This window comes from Poromitra crassiceps (genome assembly GCF_964638095.1).
Source record: "Poromitra crassiceps genome assembly, chromosome: 9".
NCBI lineage: Eukaryota > Metazoa > Chordata > Actinopteri > Beryciformes > Melamphaidae > Poromitra > Poromitra crassiceps.
Window position 1 is genome coordinate 22,081,673 of NC_139630.1, and position 16,758 is coordinate 22,098,430.

At 45.7% G+C, this 16,758-nt stretch overlaps 1 protein-coding gene across 1 annotated transcript in view; it reads left to right on the top strand.

The window, feature by feature from the left end:
- igf2r (insulin-like growth factor 2 receptor) overlaps positions 1-16,758 on the top strand; it is a gene marked incomplete at its 5' end in the record, with an annotated part of 144,593 nt that overhangs the window by 16,759 nt on the left and 111,076 nt on the right. The window contains one exon of the mRNA XM_083642893.1: positions 13,511-13,629. Coding sequence (XP_083499019.1) covers positions 13,511-13,629 — 119 coding nt within the window. The remainder of the gene's footprint in view (positions 1-13,510; positions 13,630-16,758) is intronic.

Below are 16,758 nucleotides of genomic sequence, written 5' to 3' on the forward strand. Positions count from 1 at the left end.
ATCCTTCACATTCGCTAACCAGTCTTTGAACTGAAATCTTTGTAGACGTTGGGATCCCTGTCTGAGAGAAATAGCCTGGCTGGTTCGATGTTTATCCGTTCACCTGCGTCGCGTTGAAGCACTTTTTACAGACTGGCTTAGTTTGATGTGTCCAGGGGGCTTGCCTTCGCTGTCGGCAACGTGAGCAAAATACTTCCACATTTCGCTTTGTGCATTTGCTTTCTCTCCAAGCGTGGGGCGGCTTGCAAGACTCTCAGAACAAGCCGCTGCCATTTTCGCTGTGTCTGTCCCTGTCGGGCTGCTGACTGAGGAGGACTGAAGGACTGGCCAGAGAGCGAGCAGAGAGGGGGGGGGGGGGAATCGGCACATGAAGCAGACATACCGGTCTTATCACAAGGTTAGAAGTGGTCAAATGTCCGCGATGACGGGGAAGCGCTTATACCGGAAAACAACTTTCACACATGAAGGCATTACACCGCTTTCTGGTCATTTCCCGGTATAAAGCGCATGTGTGAAAACGGCTTATGTGTGTAAATGTAAATATGGCTCAAATGAGTTGAGGTGGGTGAACCCTCCGGTCCATCTCTGTGTCTTTGTTGCTGTAGCTCCATCACAGCAGCTTCTCTACCTGGCAGGAAAGGCCGGCCTGTTGCTGCTGACGCCACCGCCCAAGATCAGTCATCAGTCACATGAACTAACAAGATCAGTCATCAGTAGGGATGTCACAATATATCGTCCCACAATATATCGCGATATCAAAAAATGACAATACGTATCGTTGAGATGAAATCTCATATCGTGAGAAAAAGAAGCTGAACATGGTGGCACTGATCTGCATCTGATTGCATGTTTGCTCTCCTTTTCATTGCTTTGTTTGAACTGACAAGGGACGTTACAGAGGATGAAAATGGTGAAATTACTCAAATTAGCGTGGAGGATGCCCCATCAACTTACAAATCGATAGCAAAAAAATATTGTTAAAATATCGTATCGTATCGTTATCGTGAACCCAATATCGTGTATCGTATCGTATCGTGAACTGAGTGTATCGTGACACCCCTAGTCATCAGTCACATTAACGCTACATGAGCACATCTGCTCTCTGATGGTTCAATCTGTGTGTCAGCAAGATGCACATCTCACTTGCAGCAGAGCAGGCCTGCTGTGTTTCTGCCCTGCTGCCCCGGTCCATTCTCCACCTCCTCCTCTGCCCATCTGAGGAGGAGATGCTTCCTCCGCTCCCATACAGCCTCTTCTTTCCACCTGACAGCCTGGAGGAGTTTCACTGGCATGAAGCAGAGATCTCCTTCCAGCAGAGCGTGACCACAGCAAGAGTGAAGCAGTCGGTGCACCACGTAGCTACAGGCTGAGAGGAACAATCTATCTATCTATACATTTGGCAATGTGGGCAATCTCTGTCTGTCTGTCTGTCTGTCTGTCTGTCTGTCTGTCTGTCTGTCTGTCTGTCTGTCTGTTTCAAGAATTTTGGCCGGCCACAGCTATGCCGTTTTACGTTCGATCGGGCTGAACTTTCAGGAAGTGTAAAGAGCACGCGTGCGGGTGACCTGATGTAGCCCGATTCTTTTATTAGGTGATTGCCCTAATTACCTATGTCATCAGTGATGTCATCAATGATGTCATACCATCACTGATGATGTCATCAGTATGTCAGAATAGGGCAGGCGAGGCCACGTAGCAGCCGAGCTGAGGTCGAGGCCACGTAGCCGCTGAGCTGCAGGGCAGGCAATAGCGAGCCCAGGAATCGAGCACGCGTAACTAGGGATGCACCGATATGAAAATTTTGGCCGATGCCGATAACCGATATTAACATTGCTGTTATGGCCGATAACCGATATTTACCGATGTCGATATGATCTGTATAAAACCACATTTTTATGATCATCACATTTTGTACATACTGAAAAACACATGTTAACACTGAATTTTAAAAAGTTATGCATTTCTTTATTTGCAAAGCCTTTGGAAAAGCCCATAAATCATAGATTTACTGCATTATTTCATATCAATGTGAAGAATTTGGCTGATAATGATAACCGATATTAACATTGCAACATCTGACCGATACCGATATGACCGATATGTTAAAAAATCGGCCGATACTGGCCGATACCGATATGATTGCCGATATATCGTGCATCCCTACGCGTAACGAGTGATATGCCTCGTTAGGCTAAAGGAAGAAATGTACATTTGGTCCAACACAGAGGCCTATTTTTTATTTTTATTTTTTTCATATCCAGTCGTTGCAATAGTTCAACCAGTAGAGCAATAAATCATTATCATTACCGTCACATGCAAAAGACAAATTTGGTTTGCAAAATAAAGGATTCGATCAGACACCCGACAACAGAACGTCTTTACTGTGTACAATACATACTGTAAGTCACAGTAGGTGATAAGACATAACCTCCTATCCTTTTGATTTGTTGTTGTTGATGTGTCAGTCAGGGCGTGTGTCCACACACATGTAGCGTTTGTCAGTTATTTTGACGTAGAAAAAACACTGCCTTTTGTGAGGCGAAATAAAGGCGGGTGAAAACATGAGCTGCTTGCTAGCTCACTAATCAGCTGGTTAGCACGTCTAGCAGACAATAATACAGTGTTGTGGGAAAAGTGTCACATTTCTGAACCTTTGAAAGCGCTGAGGAGGGAAAAAACTCTGGCTGCAGCCTTTTTTTTGGAGCAGCCGCCTTTTGTGGACACACAGCCTTGTATGTTTCCCTAGATTTATTTAGAAACATCACACACTACGTACGCACACTCATCTCTAACGTGCCAGTTGAGCAGTTGTGCTGCCAAAGGTTTTACCCACGCTCTCCCGAGGCAGTCAGTCAGACGGAGTTATTTCAGAACAGCACAACAGCAGCTTGTCCTCCTGTGTTAGGCCGTGACCTTTGACCTTTCCTCGGTGTGACAAATGGCTGTTTGGTCGCTCAGCCAGAGACCATGTCGAGTCACCTGACCTCACTGCAGGCCCTGCCTCAGCACAGAGAGCAGTGTCCTGTGGACGAGAGCTTCCATGTCTCAGCACAGAGAGCAGTGTCCTGTGGACGAGAGCTTCCATGTCTCAGCATAGAGAGCAGTGTCCTGTGGACGAGAGCTTCCATGTCTCAGCACAGAGAGCAGTGTCCTGTGGACGAGAGCTTCCATGTCTCAGCACAGAGAGCAGTGTCCTGTGGACGAGAGCTTCCATGTCTCAGCACAGAGAGCAGTGTCCTGTGGACGAGAGCTTCAGCACAGAGAGCAGTGTCCTGTGGACGAGAGCTTCCATGCCTCAGCACAGAGAGCAGTGTCCTGTGGAGGTTCAGTTCAAGGTTTGGGAAAACACAAGGTCTGGCAAGCTCTTGGTGAGGACGTAGGGCAGGTATACTCAACTTGTTTTGCCCGGGGGCCACTTTTTTTTAAATGACAGAAGGCCAGGGGCCAGTTAATGTTATATAAGATAATTTTTATTTTTGTACAACTGTACCCTGCTTTGCAATAAAAAGAAAAGAAAATGTAATTTAAATTTTTCTGTCGCGGATTAGGTTTTTGGGGTGTCAGCAGGAGTTTAGTCTGACAATTTTGTGCACACCGGATAGTTATAGAAGTGCTAGGGATGGGCAACGAATTTTGAATTTTCGAATAATCGTTTTTATTATCAAGATGGACTTTTATTATTGAAAGTCGAAAATCGTTTATTTATTTATTATTTATCATTTTTATTTTTTTTTACCGGCGCCTGTCTCTGTAAGAATGCCACATTGAGCCTACGTTGCCGACCGTAGCCGCCGGCTGTGCAGTGCGCACTCACTCACGCAAAGAGCATTAGCGACAGTAACACCCAGCAGCTCCTTGATATTATTATATCGTATTAGAAATGGTGTCTCTACGTACATTACAGCAACACTCAGCCACAAGGAAAAGGTTTCAAGGCTCATTACTGCATGAAGAAAAGCTCTGTCGACTGTTCCATGGGCCGTCTCGGCTTCGTTCGGCTAGCTAAGCTAATGTGGCTAACGTAGTCTGGGACTGGATCTGCCAAAGTCACCCCCTCTCATCCAAGGGATTTCATCTGCCATTCATTTTTCCATACACCTTGTGTAAAATGCTTATAAAAATAGTTTTACTTGGTCAAACCAAGCGATTCAACTATACTTAGAATCAGGGGAGACCATGTAAAATTTGACTTGCAATTCATTTTTATTTTATTTATTTTTTTAGGGGTGGGCGAATTTTTACGAAAAGTCGACTTTAGCCCAGCGAATTTCGACTAGAGTTTTAGCTAGAAATGCTCATCCCTAATAAGTGCGGGCAGCGAGCAGGTGGCCATATTTGACAATTTGAAACACACTGTAGGTAGATTCCACCCAAGAAGGCAGGAGGTGTGGCTCCCTCCAGGCCTGACTGACAAACAGGAAGTAAGACAGGAGACGAGAGTAAGCAAACAAGAAGTGCTCTGATCACTGCGCTCCAATGTGACTCATACCAGCTGACTTCTCACATGACGAGCAGCACACCAGGAAACACACACACACACACACACACACACACACACACACACACACACACACACACACACGACTGTAGATCTCTCTGTTTGCTCTCACACACCAGCTTGCTCTCTATCTCTCCTCTCTAAAACAAAACAAGACAACAAACAAACAAACAAAATGTTATCTCTATTGTATTGACTATATCGGCCGCAGTGCACTGAGTGCAATATACCTGATTGTCTACATGAATTTTAAATAAACATAAAAAGCTATTTACCGCTAATTGCTTTTTTTTTAGCTAATTGCTTTATATACTGAAATTATACACATTTTGACATCTGCCCACATTCAGCTGCGATGCGATAGTAACCTTAACCAGCTGTCAGAAAGCATGTGAGATGGTTACGTGGGGATTTCTGCAAAACGGAAAGAATCATGGATCAGGGAATTTGCAAAAAAAATAAAAATAATAATCAACTGTAAAACATGGAATATTGCAGAATTTCCCATAATTTGTCTGAAATGGATAAAAGTAGGCCTAATTATCAAAATCAAATGTAGACCTAATTATCGTAGTAACCTAAATGATTTCATAATTGTAAAATTGGCCTAGAGAAAAAAAATTAAGTTTTTGATTGAGGTGTTTTGACAGGGGGGTGGGTCTTGTGTGGAACCCTTACATGATCTCACAACTTAGTTTTTCACTTTGAGAAACATGTGGAAGAGGCTGCCTGAGAGAGACAAGCCATCATGACAAAGAAAAAAAAACATCCATCCTAAGTAACCCCTCTTTTAAAATTATTATTATTATTTTTAATAAAACGGCATTTGGAAAAAAATTATCGTATTTCATACAGCCCTCCGGTCGGTTATGTAACGTTAGCACTGTGGCATGGCTGATTAGTCAGAAAGGAGGAGAGTGAGACAGTCATTTCTTTTGCTATCTGAAGCGAGCGCAGACTAACTGCTCATTAACAGCTGATGATGGTGGTGTGCTCTGTTGTTTGTGCTCTGTGTTGATGGCTGACCCATTTAATGACCATACTTTCAGCTGTTTGCTCTCCTCTCAGCCAGCGTGCTACAGTTAGGCTGTCCTGTCACTGCTGCTCCTACAGTGTGTGTTCTGTTCTGTCACTGCTGCTCCTACAGTTAGGCTGTTCTGTCACTGCTGCTCCTACAGTTTGGCTGTTCTGTCACTGCTGCTCCTACAGTTAGGCTGTTCTGTCACTGCTGCTCCTACAGTTTGGCTGTTCTGTCACTGCTGCTCCTACAGCGCGTGCTCTTCCTGGAAAGCTCCGTGGTGGGTTGCTTCCGCGGTGCGTTACTTTCGTTCCGGAGTGCTTTTCTTCTTATGAAATTGATTCTCTCGTGTGGAATGAACACCAGCGAGTGTCCGACCAATGAGAATTTGGTCGGACTGAAGCTTATCGACCAACCGATCGACCAACTGATCAAAAGTTGTCAGCCCTGCATTCTATCAATATGTGTCTCAAAAACCAATGGGTGACGTCATGCTCAGAGCCGTGTAGATAGAAGAGTCGCGACATCTCCATTCACTCCAATGGACCATTTTTTTTACTCTCCAGAGTTCCAGGAAGTAAGGTCCTGGATTAAGCAGCACTGTCGAGTTGCAGCAAAATGGACAGTTTGTGTTGTACTTTGAAAGTCCCCCCCCCCCCCCCCCCCCCAAATTGTACATTATCAGCTTTTTTTTAGCGTTCAAAAGTAGCGCGAGACCCCTTCCTGGCTGTTCATTGGCTAATGAGTCATGCTATGCTCTCTCTAGAGGACACTAGTCACGCTCATTTCATGCATATTATTTACTCTCAAAGTCCTACATCCAATCACGGTCCAGTATCGTGAGTGTTTCTGTCTGTGTGGACTCGGTGTTCAAATTGACTCCATTCAACCTCATTAATTTGCTAAACATGGTGAGGAACATTCCTCTTAACATGAGCCCGAGTAGGTTTGATAAAATACAATAAAACTACAATCATGAAAACTGAGCACCAAGAGGAACTGCTGCAACAGGCTGCTGTCTCATTTGTACTACTCATAGTGTTAGTAGGTCACAGCATTCCTTCATGACTCACTGGTGATTAAAGACCTGCCATATTGCACGTGCACACACACACACACACACACACACACACACACACACACACACACACACACACACACACACACACACACACACACACACACAAAAGCATAGTCATGCAGAGCAGACATGCATGTTTTAGTCCTATAAGCAAAGACAGTGGTCAGAAGTTTACATACATGTACACCAGGGTGGGAATTACACGGATGGCCTTCGTGCCCCCTCCCCCTTTTTCAAAATGCCCAAATAAAAACGTCCCTGACTTGAAGCATTTTCTGAAAACACATTTACGTTTCAAAAGTCATAAAAGTGATTCACGTTTGTGAAGATGATCCTGCTGAACACAAATGACCGTTCCCATCAACTTTTGTTAACCACAGAGACCAGCGTGTTGAATTACTGCTGTTGCCCCTCCCTCTGGCCGTGATGCCCTGACAGCCCTCTGGCCACCTTGGCAGTGTCCTGCTACCAGCCTGCTACTGTCAGTTGCTTTAAAAGCATCAGTGGTCTCAGTTTAATGTAACCTGTCTTATTACATTACATTACATTACGTTATGTAATTTGGCAGATGCTTTTATCCAAAGCGACTTACAATAACACATTTTTGTCAGCAATAGATCAATCAACTATGCAACAGTCTATAGTCGTGTTTCCATTACCCTCATAAATGCGCAAAATCTAAATATCGCAATAGAAATTGGGTAATGGAAACACGTAAATTTCGAAAAACCTCCCAAATATCGCAAAACGTTTTTGCGCTCTCATGAGGTGGTTTTTCAGACGTGTCGATATAGCAGTTTATCGCAAAAGTGTAATGGAAACAGTTTTTTCGCATTAGCACGTCATGTGACCCATTCTGCTTTGGAAAAGCAGCGAAAAATGAGGAAGAAACGGTTCGATAAGCCGTGGCAAAACCTCCGCAGCAATGGAAAACTTTGAAGCAACGCTAGCAGAAAGACGAGTGTTATGCAAAATATATATAAAATAGATAATGTTTAATGGCAGAAATCGGTCCATGGTGACAGGCTGCCTGTGTGCGCGCATTTGGCACAGCGCGAGGGGATGAAAAGCAAGCACACACCGGTGCGGTGCGTGCTCCTGACTGAAGTGAATACAGTGACTGTGAGTAATACATTACACACGTTTCAGGTGCAGTGTTATAATTATAATAGCTACACAAAATTGTGATTATTGACCAAATCAGCCTTTTCCCCCCTCCATCTCTAAATCGGACCAGTTGTAGGCTATTAGGCTATTAGGCTTTTTTCCTCTGCCTGTCGCGCTCACTGCATTCACCGCAGCCAGCAACATTTTGCAACTAATTTTATTTTGAATTGATAATCAGGCTCGTTTATATGTGTTGTAACTTCATGTTGTGATTTGCATTGACCATTGGTTGGATTTGAGCATGCAGGGGACGGGATATGGGGCAGATCCACTGTGGCAGGCAGCTGCTGGTAGGCTAATGGGAATTGCGTTCAGGTGACCAAACTTAACTTCAATGGAAACGCCTACAAGTCGCAATTGTACATTGTCGAAGTTGTAGAAATATCGCAATTATTTTGCGAAAAACTGTAATGGAAACACAGCTTATGACAACTACAACATCTGAAGGAATAGTGGTTAAGTTAGTAATTTTTTTTTTTTTTTTTAGAGAGAGAGAAAGAAGTTAGCTCAAGAAGGGCCCAGATGGAGCATGAAAAGATCGGCAGTGATTCAGCCGTCCTGACCGAAGGTGGAAGCTCGTTCCACCATTGAGGTGCCAGGGACGAGAAGAGTCACGATCGGGATGAGCGACTTTTTAGCCCCCGTAGCGAAGGAGGGGCGAGGCATCCTGCACTGGTGGAGGAGCGAAGGGAGCGCTGAGAGGTTTGGAACCTGACCATAGATTGTAGGTACAGAGGAGCTGTCTGGTGTACTGCCCTGTAGGCCAGTACCAGTGTCCTATGCAAAGGATGTGTCAATGACTGCGTTTACATGGACTTGAGTATCCCGGTTATGAGGCTTATCCTGGTTTTGATCATATTCGGGATAAGGCGTTTACATGGAAGAGAGAGAAAGCAGGTTACTCATATCCCTGTATTAGGGATGGGCATTTCTAGCAAAAACACTATTCGAATTTTCGCTGGCCAAATTCGAATTTAATTCGAATTTCGAAAATAAAAATAAAAATGTAAAAAAAATAAAAAATGTTTTTTTTTTTTTTTTTTTTTTTTTTTTTTTTTAAAGAACATGTTACATGACATTGACATTTTCGAAAATAAAAAACAGTTTTGACAATCATGAGTGGTTCATTAAATATTTAGTAGGCTCAGGTCTGAGTGCCAAAGGGGTGCCAAAGTCACCCCCTCTCCCTCTTCATGGGATTTCATCCACCATTCATTTTTCCATAAACCTTGCTTAAAATGCTTATAAAAATTGTTTTACTTGCTCAAACCAAGCGATTTGACTATACTTAGAATCAGGGGAGACAATGCAACATTTCACTAAATTTTTTTTTTTTTTTTTTTTTTTTTTTTTTTTCGAATTTCGAATTTCGAATTTCAATAATAAAAGTCGACCTTGATAATAACAACGATTATTCGAATATTCGAACTTCGATGCCCATCCCTACCCTGTATACATGATAAGTAGTAGTATCCTGGTTACTGATCACTGCATGCTATTTGCGCAGGCGCCTGTGATCGTTACAATACAAACCGGGGTCATTATTATTATTATTATTTGCTTATATTGGGTGCGTGTGACGTGACGTCATTCAGCTTTTTTGGGCAAAGACGTGGGATTCCCTTGGATTCCCTCTTCATGGTGGAGTGTCCCTGTTTGCACGCAGCGCGCGGCTTTGGCTTTAATTTGAGTCACAACACCTTCGTCCTGTAGTCTGTATACTACAGACTTGAATAGGGCAGCATTTTGATGCTTTCTCCTATCTAAGCTGCCAAGCATTTAATTATTTCATCACCGAAATACAAAACTCGGCAAAACTCTTTCCTCATCGCTTCAGAAGTGAGACTTTTAAGTCGAATTGCACTGACATTTGCGCGTGAGTATTTCCAGGTAAAACGATTAGGTATGTGCGGGACCTACAGCAGCGAGGTTAGAGAGGAAAATGCCTGGAGTCTGACACGGCGGTCTGATGAGGAAGTAGCCTAATCGTGCGGCACTTCTATACTTTCTATCCACCTTATTTTTGAATGCCCCACTGTAAAAAAAGAATTGTGGGTACAAGGTCCGGTTTAACGTGACTCATTGTTGCCGCTTGCCATTTCCTTTGTTATACTCTGGCTGCAGACCCGAATTATAAACCGGAAGCTGGAGTCCGTTATAAAAGTTATAAATATAGTCACGTTATAAACAACTAACCAACGCTGGAGGTCCGTATGGAAACTCGAAATGTGTGTTACTCGAAATGGTTAAAAGTTAAATCAATTTGGTGGCGTTTTACTGCCATGTAACATAGCTAGCTAGCCGCTAACATTAGCCACCACAGTTAGTAGCCGACTACCCACAATGCATTACGCTATCCCAGCACTGTAAAAGGGTAAAATCCTCAGACGTTTTTTTTGTCGGGGGCTGGGGGGTTATCTAAATTGGTTACGCCGGAAATAGAACCCATCGTTAACGTAAGGCAAAATGGCCGCCAAAAATAAGGTGGATACTGGACGAAATTCTGATAGTGAAACGGGTCATTTTGCGCAAGCTGTGTTGTGTACGGTAGCCCCTCGCGTTGGAGGGTGTTCACGGTGTGTTTCGCGTTGTTTGGTCATGAAATGGAGGGGGGGGGGGGGGGGGGAAATGCCTGCAAGTCTGCTGCCTTTTGGAGATGAACTGAACTGAAGCCGCGCCTGCGCAGGAAGTCTGCTGCGGTCAGAAAGCAGGATAAGGTGTATACATGCAACAGTATCCCGGGTTCTTTCGGAGTACTCCACCTCGCATAACCGGCTTTCTCAAAACCGGGATAAGGGCTTATCCAGCTTTCTGAAACCGGGATATGATGTTTACATGCGCAAACACAAAAACGGGATACTCCAAAACCCCGACAGTAACCGGGATACTCAAGTCCATGTAAACGCATTCATTGGCTCATTTTAACACACATTTCAGAAAACTCGCTCTTCACGATGTCAATAGAGCGATGACCTCTGCCCTGACATGTGACCTTGTGCCCTAAGAAAACATGTGACGCCGAAGGCCAAATGCCCCCTGGAATGATGACATTCTCACCCTTAGTTTGAAGTCATTCAAACTCATTTTTAACCCCTCCACACATTTCATGTTCACAAACTATAGTTGGGTAAGTCGGTACCAGGTCATCTACTTTATGCACAAGTCATTTTGCCGACCATGGTTCACGGAGGAGACTTCAACTTAAGTGTATGCAAACTTCCCACTTCAACTGTCCATATTTAACTGATCAGAAGCAACTCACAGATCTTTTTCTCTTCTGACCCCCCCCTCATTTTCTCCCCGATTGTACTTGGCCAATTTCCCCCTTGCTGCTCCACCCCCTCTGCCGATCTGGGGAGAGCCGTAGACTAGCACCATGCTTCCTCCCCACACATGCACACTTGCCAGCCGCTTTTTCTCACCTGACAGCGGGGAGCTTCACCGGCACAACGTAGCACGTTGGCACGTTCCGCCCTGAACAGGCGCCCAGACCGACCAGACCCTAATCCGGCTTCCCACCCGCAGACACAGCCAATTGTGCCTGTATGAACGCCCGGCCAAGTCGGAGGTAGGCAGGGAGTCTACCGCTACAATACCCGGACGCCCCACCTGTACATATCTAAGCCATCAGAAGCATGAATACATAGAAAGCAGGCAGTTTGCTCAGCCAGGAGGAATGGGACACGCACACAGAGAGATGAAACGTGATGATCAGTAGTAATGGGATACAGCAAAAAGGAGCACATGTTTTTAACCAACACAACTGACAATTCCAAAACTACAGTAGAAATAATGTGTCTGAAAAAGATCTCCCCTGCTGTCTTCATAGAGCAGCTAGATGGGCTAGTTTGAGTTAAATTGGGAATGTGGAGGTGGAAACACACAGTGAAATGCAGTGAATGTGTGGACTTGGAAATCCCCCCAGCTAATATACAAGACGCCTTCGTGCACATTCCAAAATGCCCAACACAAACCAGTGGTAAACCCCACCCATGTGGTGCCTCAATGGGTGTAAAACAAACGCTGCCTGAGAAGGATTTCTGCTGCGGTTTGATGCAAGTGTGACAGACGGTCTCTGTCCTCCATTAACGGCAGTCAAGCCAATCAGTAGATTGTGTGTTGGGGGGACAAGATGATACGATACAATGGAGACAGCTTTCAGTGTATCCCCTACCATAACGGTGCCCCCGCCAAGCCAGAAAAAAAATAGCAAAATATATATATATTTTTTTTCTTTTTAATATTCTTTTACTGCTCCCCCCAAAATTTCAATAAACCTTTATTGCATATTATTTCAATACAACAATACTGGTGTTGACAGTAATAGAAGAGCGCCAAATCATTCAAAACAATAAGCATTTTGATTTTAGGAGCATTGTGCCAGCGTGCGGCGCTGTTCCAAAACGTGTCAACGTGTGTCGTTGCCTGGGAAACACACATCCCATAATACAACTGTTCGCATCGCATCCCATAATAGTATGATGATACTTGGGATGCCATTGCGAACATAGATGCGAACAGGTTAGCTAAAAGTTTAGTGTCGCCAGCGAGGGCCCCCACCCTTGCGGTCGGGGTACGTTTCGAAATCTCTCCAGCCTGAAAATGTTTCTAGGGGGAAACACTGGGCTTTCCAATTGTCACTCGGCTTGTCATAGGAGATGTAATAATGATGATGTCATGGAATGTGTTTCTTTGTGGTGGTGATGAGTCAATATAATGAGCAATATCAGAGGAGAAACACACATTCTGCCACACTGCCATATATCTGGGAAACGAGTCACACAAAGCAGTTGTGGGAGGAGTCACGATGCAAAAGACATGTTAGGGACGGAGTGAGAGCCTTCTGCTGCAACACTTGAGGATCAGAACAACATCTGATCTGATCTGATCTGATCAGAACAACATCTGATCTGCTGCAGGATTATCCGGCCGTTTGAGCCGGGTTGGAAAAGGCGGTCCCTTCCCCCATTTTGCACATTAATTATTTAAAAAAAAACGCAAAAACCACCTCAAGCGAACGTAAAAACGTTTTTGAAATTGAGGATCCCCCCCCCCCCCGAATTTTGCCATTCCCATCAAACTTTTCTAATGCGATACTTCAAAATGTGTATCAAAATATACAGTACGTTGATGGAAACGCGACTACTGTCTCTTAGCTTATAGCTCTGTCTGCGACACACGCATGCGCACGCACACGCACACACACACACACACACACACACACACACACACACACACACACACACACACACACACACACACACACACACACACACACACACACACACACACACGTTCTCAGGCTGTTACTGTAGCAGACAGTCTGGCAACCTCCCCTGACCCACTGCCACACACGCACACACACACACACACACACACACACACACACACACACACTCACACACACACACACACACACACACACACACACACACACACACACACACACACACACAGCAGATAACCCTTAACCTCTGTTCCATAACGTCCTGACCTCGCTGGCTTCGTTGGCCGTGTGACTCAGGCCAGAGAGGGAAGCAGGAAAGCTGCTGGGAAACGCTCTGCATGTGAATGATCTGGCTGGAGGTCAGAGGTCACAGGGCAGTGTTTCCTTTATATCTACACTACCAGGTTTTTTTAAACCAGGTTTTTCATGTTAAAGCCATTTGGATGTAAATGCATTTGTTTAAATGTTTGACATGTGTGTTATGTTAATGGTCTGTGTTGTTCTTTGTTGAATGTGTAGGTGAGCTGTCCCTACAGAGGCTCTCTGACGCCGTGCTGGACTATAACAGCACCACCAAGTGTCCCGGCAGCACCACCAACGTCCAGACCAGTATCAGCTTCCAGTGTGGCAAAACCATGGTAGGACTCAACACAGCATCTAGCGCTGCAACTAACCATTTTCATTATGGATTCATCTGTTGCTTATTTTCTCCATTCATCCATTTGATCTACTGTATAAAAAAAAAGACAGAAAACGGTGAAAAATGTCGATCAGTGTCGTCAAATGTCTTGTTTTGTCCACAACACAAAGCAGTGTTTCCCCTACCATTCTACAGACCTGGCGGGCCCGCCAAGCCAGGAAAAAAAAATGTCTTTCTTTTTTTAGATATTGTTTCTGCTCTCCCCAAAATTTCAATAAACCTTTATTGCATATTATTACAATACAACAATACTGGTGTTGACAGTGTTGACAGTAATAGAAGATGCCAAATCATTTAAAACAATAAGCATTTTGCTTTTAGGAGCATTGTGCCAGCGTGCAGCACTGTTACAAAACGTGTCAACGTGTGTCGTTGCCTGGGAAACGCACATCCCATAATACATCTGTTCACATCGCATCCCATAATCGTATGATGATACTTGGGATGCCATTGCGAACATAGATGTGAACAGGTTAGCTAAAAGTTTAGCGTCGCCAGCGCGGGCCCCCACCGTTGCGGTCGGCGTACGTTTCAAAATCCCTCCAGGCCTGAAAAGTTTTCTAGGGGAAACACAGCTATGACAGCATCAGTGATGCAACGTGCAAAGGTTGCAGCAGAGATCTCTCAACAGAAGTGGAACCACAAATTGGCACTCAAATCGGCAGGCAAATTGGACTGGACAAAGCCAGATATAGGGCCTGCTTGCGCTGACCAAAAAGATAGAATAGAAACCTAATCTCTTAAAACAGACGGTTGGCTCTCGCAATTTCTAAATACTTCTGCCGAAATGTCTGTAATTCGAGCTGGAAAACTTGGTCAAAACGGAAAGTGAAGCTCAGGGAAAATAACGAGCGATAATCGGGGGATGTCCCGGACAGTCCCGCCTAAAGGCAGGTGATTGGAGAAAGACGTATTTCTCCAATCACCTGCATCGGTTCGAACTTCCTCTGGTCTGAACCTCCTCTTCCCCCCCCTCCAACTTCCTTTGTCCATGTTCTGTGGGCGTGAATGACAGAATGTTTAAGCTGTATTCACAGAGAAGAACAGTCTGGCTTGAGAGACTAATACAAACCCAGCTGATGTAGGAAACTATTACGTGCAGCACGTTGAATCTGCAGCTAGCGACCCTGCCTACACCTGGGTTTGAGTTGACACCTTTTGAAGTGGAAACTGTTGACAACCTTGACGTTGCCTTGCTCTATGTTTGCTCGGGGTTGCGGCCAGCTGCTTGTGTGGTTGACACCAACTTACTTTTGTTTCCTGTCATGTCAGAAAAGACGAGGGGGGCTTCTGTCTTCACAGAAGAGACCGTTAGTCGCTTACCACTTCCCACCAAGTGTGAAGAAAATACGAGTTGGGGGTTCTGTCGTCACAGAAGAGACCGTTATTCACTTAACACTTCCCACCAAGAAGCGGAGGAAACGAAAGGAACTTTTCTCTGAAAGTCTCTTCTAAAACTCTCACAGGCCATGCGTTGCAAACGCATACAGATCATGTGTAATATGGCTCGTCTATCTATGGGTTGGGATCAACAAATGTGAGACACAAAAAGTTTTGCCTCTCTTTTGAAAATTGAGAACCATGTTTGTTACTTCCACCAAGGAGGTTATGTTTTTTTTCCCGGTGCCGTCTGTCTGGACCGATGGCAGTATGGAGGACATTTTGGAATGAAACGCCCATGATGACGATCTCTCTCGAGGCCTTTTGTCTGAGGATGAAAGTGACGAGGACGGGGGGGGGGGGGGGGGGGGGGCTAACCGACCCTACTCCCCCGTCTCTCCACGGCATCCTGTGCAAGGCGTATGAAGCCCAGGGATCAGCTTGGCCCGAGCCCACACAGGTCACGAGCGGCAGGAGATACGATGTCTTCCTCGCCCTGTTGACTAGGAGGAAGCAAGTGGTCTCAATGGAACCTGACTTCAGCAGCATGCTAAAGGGGACCTTTCATGGCTAAGAGTGTTAGTCTTTGGATCACGTGACCTGAACACGAAGGACATGGAGACACGAGGCCTGCGTTCAACTCCCCGCCATCGAGCCACGGCAGCTCCCCTGGCCGCAGGGAGGAGGAGCGCGCTCTCAGTGGACCTATAAGGCCGGAGGGGGGGGGGTCACCGCCAAGGCGTTCAACATGATCTGGGATCTTGAGTTTCCCTCACCTGGAGCTGATCAGCAAGTACAAGACAACCAAGGATGGCGAGACTTTGGCAGCATAAAGCCATGCACTCAATGGTCATTGTACCAACGTACACCATACCATACGGCCGTCGAGGCCACATGGGGTGTGTGTGTGTGTGTGTGTGTGTGTGTGTGTGTGTGTGTGTGTGTGTGTGTGTGTGTGTGTGGCTCCTCGGCTGTGATCTGAGAGAGAACCCGCTGGCTCGACCTCGCCCATCTCAGCGACAAGGAGAGAGAGGTTTTACCTCAACTGTCCCATCTCCTCCCGTGGTCTGTTTAGCCCTGCTCTCTCCTCCATGACGTGAAGGAAAAGGGAGAGGAGGAGGTTCTCCAGGCAGGCCTGCCTCCCCGTCAAAAAGTGGAAGCCAGACAGAAGCCAGACCCCCTGCAGCCCTACAGCCCCTCGTGCCCAGTGGCCACCCCACCCACCCAGCGCTGGTGACCACAGCTCCGGTGGCCTCGCAGGCGAAATCCTGCCACCCAGCAGAAGAGCAAGAGCAACCAGAAGAAGCCCAGGTGACCCGCCCTCTCTTCAAGGTGTGTGCCTGGCCCCCCCATTCCTTGCCAGGCTCCACTGGGGTCAGTGTGCTGGTCCAGCAGCCGCGTCTGGTTCAGCCAGCCCAGAGGATCTCAGACGTCAGAGCCATAGAGGGAGTTGCTGTTGCACCCACACAGCCGTGTCACAAGCACACACATGCACAAATGTTTTTTCCAAAAAATATGAACGTGTATGCAGCTGTCACATCCAGGCGTCTCAATAAGCCAAGGGCGCAGCTCAAAAGATGTGAAAAGAAAAATCCAAAAATTCATGTCAATAAAGCAGGGACCGGGTCAAAGCCTGTCCTCTGCTGCCCCCCTCAGGCTGCCTTGCCCCTGTCGGGGGGATGATGGG